At 33.5% G+C, this 8,120-nt stretch overlaps 1 protein-coding gene across 1 annotated transcript; it reads right to left on the reverse strand.

Moving 5' to 3' along the window:
- Positions 1-1,195: 1,195 nt before the first annotated feature.
- Positions 1,196-3,329, reverse strand: LOC147383097 (F-box protein At3g07870-like). Its single transcript, XM_086427135.1, has one exon. The coding sequence runs from the start codon at positions 3,264-3,266 to the stop codon at positions 2,142-2,144; it is 1,125 nt and encodes a 374-aa protein (XP_086283261.1). The 5' UTR covers positions 3,267-3,329; the 3' UTR covers positions 1,196-2,141.
- Between the last annotated feature and the right edge of the window lie 4,791 nt (positions 3,330-8,120).

Below are 8,120 nucleotides of genomic sequence, written 5' to 3' on the forward strand. Positions count from 1 at the left end.
CGTCAAAGTACTCATAGAGCTACCTAGACTTTTTGCTATTGGTGAGAGCATTGAAAGGTGGCTCGGTTCCTAGGCAACTAGAAACTTGGATGCATTGGGTCAGAACAGCTTTATCAAAGATCACTTGGGAAGTTCAACACTGTTGGAGAGAAGGAAATGCTACAAAAATGCACTAGAAAATTTTGCTCCTGAAGTTTAGATTCCATGTTCTTTTTTGTTTTTGCTAGTCTTCCTTTAATTGCAAACAAATTCTATTGGAGGAATAGGCTAGCTCTTCCTTCTTTAAGAATTGTAAAATAGAGATGCTCACCAATTTAATTGTTTGATCAGTATGCTGGAGTTGGAGGGACCCATGCATTCCTTTTATTTATAAGTTAATCATGAATATACTTACAAGAGAAAGAGTATGCACATAATTTGCTCTTATGAAATAGATGATACATCCTCAGTTACACCCCCCCCCCCAAAAAAAAAAAAAAAAAATCATTCGAAAACATCCTAGAGGAGATTTCACCATTTATATTAGATAAATAAGTAAATAAAATGTTTGAGTATCGTCAATTAATAAAACTTTATTATTACTTTTCTTTTTAATCTATCGTAACTAAATGTATAGTACGTACATTCTATATATGCAATGTCTTAAAGCTCTAATAAGTTTTTTTTATATATCCCTCCATAATTTATGTATAAACCCATTGCAAGTTATTATTGCTATGAACTTTCACATCACACCAACTCTTTCAACTCAAATTATAAATTCAAAATAGATCTCCTCAATAATATCAATGTACTCAGTTGACATGCGGAGTTTTATTCCCACGTCCAAGATTTATATAATAATAATAATAAACTTATCCAAAACTCCAAATTGGCTGCAAAAGCCTCTTCTGTAATCCTTTTCTTCACCAAACTCCCTCTATCAAATGCATGTCTTCATTTTGGAAAAGAAATTTTTAAAAGAAAAATTAAAATGACTATCAAGCCAAGGTGACATTATTACATAAAAAAATTGAGAATTTTTTGTCTAGGTCAAATACAAAACCTAGTAGTTTCCACTTTCCATTAGTATCCCTTTTCCACCTAATTTTATGTTGGAAAATTAATTAGTGTTAACCATCAATGACTTTTGGACTAAAACTAACCCCAAGTGAATCCATGCCATTTTCACTTGATGGACTGCCCAATAAAGAATGCTTCTAACTAAATGTTGCTATTTGGTCTAGTGACAAGAAGATTGTTGATAAGGATAGATACAAAAAGATATCACAGAGGGTGTAAATGAAAGAATATGCAAGACCATGACTGGATAGCTAGAGATGGGTATGGAAGACAGATGGGCCTTGTGCTGATGAGGATATAAATCCCATCTTAAATCTGATTTCTTCAGACTACCAATAAATTAAGGAAAAATAAAACGCTATTTTCCAAATATCAAAACCTGCAAGAGAACCGAGGATGCTCATTAGAAATCCTATTGCTTTAACACTAAATTGCAAATACATGCATTCACTGGACAACATAAAGCTTGCATTCAACATGCATTGAGGCAGTCACAATTAAGCTCTCCATTGTGATTGAGAGTTTGAAACTCTCCAGCTGTCTCTCCACTTCAGTCTTCCTTCCGAACTTCGCCTCAACAACTTATCCCAAACAAATGGCATTGACATGAAATATAATAATAAGGAATCAGATGGGAACATAACCAAAAAAATGAAATTGAAAGCTATGTATGAGACAGCTATACATACAAATTAATGTTCTGATCTCCTAAAAGGAGTTTACTGGAATGTTTTTCCTGTCTTTAGAGTAGGGAACTCTGTTGCAGATGCTTTTGCTTGAATTGCAGGGGTAATAGATTATCTCGTTGTTTTCGCACATTTGAGGAACTACCGCCATTTATTAATGGGGTTACCAGATATCTAAGTTACTTAACATAAGGGTTTCACCCCTTACATACTTTTTGAGTTTTTGTTACCTCTTTTTCTGTTTCTAAAATTTTTCATAATGTTTTACTAGCAAAAACAAAGAACATTACAGTAAAATTACTAAATAATGCTCCAATATGTTTAAAACAACATGACTTTAATTTAACTTATACAATCTTTACCTATCTTTTTCTCTCCATTGTCATCTTCCCATCATTGCCTTTCTGGTACAATAGCATCCTTGAGCGAAAAAAGGCTTGTGACATGAGGAACAGCATTGAAAACCCTTGGAATCCCACGTATTCTGAGTTCCTTAAACCTTTTGCTCTGAGGGTCATATAAGAACAACAATACCCTATTAATACACTTCATTAGAACTTTTCCATCCTTTCGTATGCCCAGGATTTGTTCCATTCTCAACATTGAATTACGCCTGAAAGGCATTTGAATAACGAACTCTTTGGTCCAAGACTCTCTCATGCCATAATCCCTCATAACCCATACTTCAACATGTTCCCTAAAACTTCTATCAACCACATAAAGATACCCTCCAAATGACTCCAAACGAATACTGCATTGCTTCTTGCCAACAACAGATGGAGGAGGCTGAATCAACTGAAGCTTTTCATCTCTCAAATTCAAAGAGATTATAGAGTTAACTTCTAATGCATTATCAAAATCCCACCAATGTAAATTTTCCTTAGCTAATACACCAGGATACTTTAGATACTTAGCGTTATTCGACAGAACACAGATAGTTCTCCAAGAATCAGTGCCAAGGGTATGAATCTCAACCTCCAATGGTCCATTATTGGCAATAGATCTCATTCTTACCACCTTGTACTGTTTCTTGACATGATCGAAACCAAACCCGATTAAAGCACCATTAACCTTGCCAAAGGTACCATTCTCCGGTAGCTTAATGCACTCTCTTGATATAGGGTTACATATGAATATGCTTCGATAAGTATAAGAAATATCTGCTACGCATATAAATCCATTACAAGAACCCATTAAATTGAATATGGGTAGCCAAGATTTAAATGGTAGATTACTTAGTTTGATGACTGCACCACAGGTCTCAAAGTCTGGTATAACATACAATTCGTTTTTCCTGGTTTGAAAGATGAGACCAGGGTTTTGGTTTAGAGAAGCTTGAGTGAGGTGCATGTAAGCAAATTGAGGTTCTTTTGTTAAATTTCGCCATGGTTGGCATACGCACCTGCTTCCTAGTAGAGACTTGATGGGTAGTCTTGATAGGATTTCCTGGATCACTTCAGGTGAGAAGTCTTCCATCGTCCTCACTGGATTGGTAATTAGGGTTAGGGCTTTTTCCATTTTGGTGGTTGTTGTGGTGGGGAGCGGGGTGTTGGTGGTGGAAATAAGAACAAACGAATCACTAAATGGGTGGCACTCAAACCTTGATAATTTCGCCTAGCATATTCTGATTGTCCAATCATATTTCACCACTTCCATCGGTATACGTGTACATAAGAAAAATAGAATAACTTATAAATTGCAAGGTTTTTAAATTTAATAATAAGAAAATTTATGAGAATGGCATTTTTGTAATTAAGGGTTTCTCAATGATTTTAATATAGGAACTAAAGGTCATTTAATAATGACTAAAATAAAATTTTGGAAGGTAGGAGAATGTTATTGCTGGAAAGAATTTAAAATCTCCTTCTTTCCTTTTATGATTCGTTTTTAAAATTCAAATTTATCTAGTTGCTTTAATATTTTTAGGTAAGTTTGAATTTCTTTTAAAATATCTTGATTTATTTTAAATAGTTCCCTTTTCTATGAACAAGAGTGGGGGAACCTTAAAAAGAAAATTGAAAATTAAGAGAAGTTTAGAGGACACATGGAAATCTTAGATTTTTTGTTCAGTTTTTTTTTAATTAATGGAAGCTCGTCTAAAGGAGATACATCCAATTTATTTATTCTATTCACAATTTTCTCTAATTTCTCATCTCCCTCATCGTACCTCTCATTTCGCAATATTTTTATTCAACTTTTGATTGCTAGAAGATAATTAAGAATTGATATTGGTGGCATTGGAAGCAAGGAGACCTAAAAGGAAGCAAGGTACAAATTTTGGTAGGTTATAATTTTTTTCTCATGACTTATTAATAATAGGAGACGAAAGGGTAGCATCAATGTAAATGAATTAATATAATAAAAGTAAGAGAGTCGGTGATGTGATTGAGTACGTTATGACACTTTTTTATTATGATTATTTAGTATAAGACACAAATAAATAAATAATGCACAAATTGATAGGAAATATAAAAATGGATACGATTATTGTTACAAATAATAGTGATATATGATATAATTATTATTTTATTAAACATCAAATGATGGACAATTGATGCCATAATAAGGGATTGACTATTGCATGAGTATGAGATGAACGTGTGGCATTACTACATATGATTATAAGAAACTGATGTCGTGGAGCAAGGTGGGCATTGGTCCTTGGGTGTAAAACCTAAAGCCCTCTAGGAAAACCACGGAATGGGGTGGTTGAGGTTTAGCCAGATCAAGGACACATATAGTGGTTGGATAAGGTGATTGAAAGTTGTTGTAAAATTTATTGCATGTCAAAAGTAAATAGATTTTTTTTTTGTGTTGTTGCTAAATGAGCAGATGTATATTGATTTATCTTTGCGGAGTAAGCAAATGATTGAATTAGAGAAAAGAAAAATTAGTGTACAAAGGGGACTCCCCTTAAAAGTTTACTATTTTGAGATAAAGCAAAGAAAGCTTATATCCTTCTAAGGATTTTTTTAACAAGAAGCAGCAGGGAATCAACACGCTCAAACATCTTAGAAGCTTGAGTATGAATCGCCATTGTAGCCAGGCCATCCGCTACCATATCACCTTCTCTCCAAACATGTTGTAATTCAACTCTAAAGTCCTTCAGATGAACTTTAATTTTATGAATCATTGGTTCAAGACACCATGGATAATTTGCTCCATTTAGAGAGTTTTTTTTTTTTTGGCTAAGCAAGCAAGGAAATATATAAATAAAAAGGAAGAAAAAAATTACAATTTTCTGGTGTTTGGGAGACGCAAGAATTCTCCAGCAAACTCCATTTTAACCATCAAAAGAAGTTCATTTTTAGAATTAAATTTGGAAGAGGATTTTGTGCATAAGTAGCTAATGCATCTGTTGAATTATTAGCCTCTTGATAAACATGTCTTATGCCCCATTCAATTTGGTAAAGTAGAAACAAACATTTAGGGGGCGATTGATTGCGCTTCAAAATGCAATTTTACCGGCTTTTGCGTCAAAACGTGGGATTTCGTTTTTTTTTTTAGTGTTTGATACAGCGTTAAAATGCGGCGTTTTGAAAATTTTAACGCAATTTTGTAATTTTTACTGCTGTTTTGAAAAGTGGATGTGAGGAGCTTCGCGCAACAGCGTTAAAACGCGATGATATGAAATGACTGTTATGCCCTTCGACTTTTTTAACATTTACATCATTGTCCGCGATTTTAACCTCGTTCACACTTCACCCTTCGATTTCACAACCGACTGATCTCATTGAAGACGACGACCAGCCGACTGATCTCATCGACGACGACGACCACCAAAGCACCGATCTAACCCTTTGACGACGACGACGACGACGTTAGCTTCGGTCAAACGAAACCCACCGGCTTGAAAAACCAACCGTCGATCGACACCATTCATCTCTGTGAGCTCTCTCTCTCTCTCTCTCATCGATTTCACTATCTCTTTGTTGACGAAATTGCATATTAATAGAAAATTATCTGTTAGGGTTCAAGTGTTTTTGGTTGATTTTTATTAAAATAAATTTTTTTTATAAATTTTTGTGAATGATTGTTCTTGATTAACGCCTTTTAGAAAATTTTTTTGTTAGAAATTGCATCGATTGAAGTCGATTAACGCCTTTTAGCAATTTTCTGTTAGGGTTCAAGTGTTTTTGGTTGATTTTTATTAAACTAAATTTTCTTTTATAAATTTTTGTGAATGATTGTTCTTGATTAACGCCTTTTAGAAATTTTTTTTGTTAGAAATTGCATCGATTGAAGTCGATAAACGCCTTTTAGCAATTTTTGTTAGAAATTGCATCTATTTGAAAAGATAACTTGGTTTTACTTATTTTAATTTTGTCGATGAGAGTTATATAAATTTGTTATTTTTCAAAACTAATCTAAAGGGGGTTAAGAGATCATTTTCAAACTATGGCCACTAGTTATACCCAAAAATAAGCTTACTTTCTGGATTGAAGAGCAAGAAGCTTTACTAGTGTAATCAACAAAATCCTAATATGGATTGAGAATTTCTCAAGTATATATCTTTCTCCTTCCATATGTTAAAAAAAAAAAAAATTATGATTGATTGTACATGTTTAATTGGAGTGCGAGTTGTTCTAAGTTCTCCTTCTTTAAATTTTAGATTTTCTTACCTTTATTGTATGTATCGTTCGTGTACTAGTAAAGCTAGAACAATTCCCTGTGTATTGGATCCAAACCACAAGTGGGTTTTCCTTATAATATATATGTCTTCTCTAGAGTCCAACGTTGTTGGATAATGTTGAAGTATCTTTTACACTTCATATCATGTATGTTTTGTTATTACAGATCTTGAATCGTGAGGTATTTCTAATATGTTCCCTCAAGTTTGACTCCCCAGTACTGGCAATGTTGAGCTTGTCATGCAAAGGAATCAAACAGAAGATATATATATATATATCTTCCCCTTTGAGTACTCATGAGAGGATCATCAACATCTTTCACAACTTTACTTGAAGCAAAGATGGGAGAACCAATTGGTTTGGTGCAACACTGCTAACCATCAACAATGTATTGTTGATGAAATAGCTAGTAGAACAACTTATTTTTATTTATTATATATATATAAATTTTTTTTTTTTTTTGTGGTGGGGGGAATAACTTCACTATACCCAAAAAATGACGGAGTTTTCTGAGATACTAATTGCGAATTAACCATTTGATCATGTTCAAATTTCATTTTCTTGTACTCTCTTAGTATCTATTTGATTGGGTTGCTATTTTCATGGGTTGTTTGCTATCTTGGATGATTCTAATCAAACTTGCTGTTTTTGATGATTCATATTGTACTCTCGACTACAATTGGTTTACGAGGACTCAATGGTGAACTTATTAATATTAAACAAAACATTGATTTGTTTAGAATAGGATCCAAATTCTATTATTTGAATCTTGTATTGATACACATTGATTTGTTCTTTGGCACATGGATTAAACTTTCTTCTTAGTAATTTTAAAATTCGATGCAACTCAATTTCAAAGTTCAGTATGATCTCAAACAATTGAAATCCAATTGTTTCACTCTCATTATCTCAATTCATATTCTTTTAACACAGTCAACTTGTATATTTCTTCTAGCAAATAAAGTTTAAAGTAGAAATATATTTAGAAACTTCACTTATATGAACATAGAAGTGGTGCCACTTCTAACAAGAATTCAGGGTTTATTCTTGTAAATGATCATGAATCTAGGATGTAGTACAAGGTCATAATAGTACTAAAATTGATATGAACTTTTTATTGGAATTAAATATTATAATGTGTGTGATGTTTCCGATTTTGACATTAAGAAAACTTGAATTAAGCTTAGGCCACCATTGTATTCATTAGTCCACTTTGAAATACTTACACTAACTAAATGTTTAAATCGTAAGATACCTTTTCATATGCATAATAATGTCAGTATGATTATGTTTCTAATATTACAATTGTGGCGCCCCGCCGAACGCTAACACAAATCCCCATGTCAGATCTCGAGGTACTAAGTGGCACCTCGAAATTTCGGCATGGTCTCCTCTGTTTATGTTAGCATTCCAAGGCGTTCAACCTGCACCTGATAAACGACATACAATCCTGCATACATATACAAAATATAATACTAGCGGAAGCTTATACACGTCTAATAACGTACGAATTATCAGAGTGCGGGAAGAAGAAAATTTACGGGATTATACAAAATTTTCTCACTCTAACAAGAGTCCTAACGCTCAATACAAATCTATAATACTCCTAGACAAATGGAGTATAACTCCAATACTTACCAGGTGACGGACTCTGGCTGTCTATCTGACCCACCAGATGATTCTCACTCATGTTCTACTCCTGCCTCGCTAAGCTTCGGATCTGAAACTAAAAAAATGGAGG

This window comes from Akebia trifoliata, chromosome 16 (assembly GCF_017979445.1).
Source record: "Akebia trifoliata isolate Shusen 1 chromosome 16, ASM1797944v1, whole genome shotgun sequence".
NCBI classification, from domain to species: Eukaryota; Viridiplantae; Streptophyta; class Magnoliopsida; order Ranunculales; family Lardizabalaceae; genus Akebia; species Akebia trifoliata.

Bases quoted from the DNA above. Each gene is read 5' to 3' on its own strand.
- LOC147383097 (XM_086427135.1), bottom strand. From the start codon at position 3,266: ATGGAAAAAGCCCTAACCCTAATTACCAATCCAGTGAGGACGATGGAA.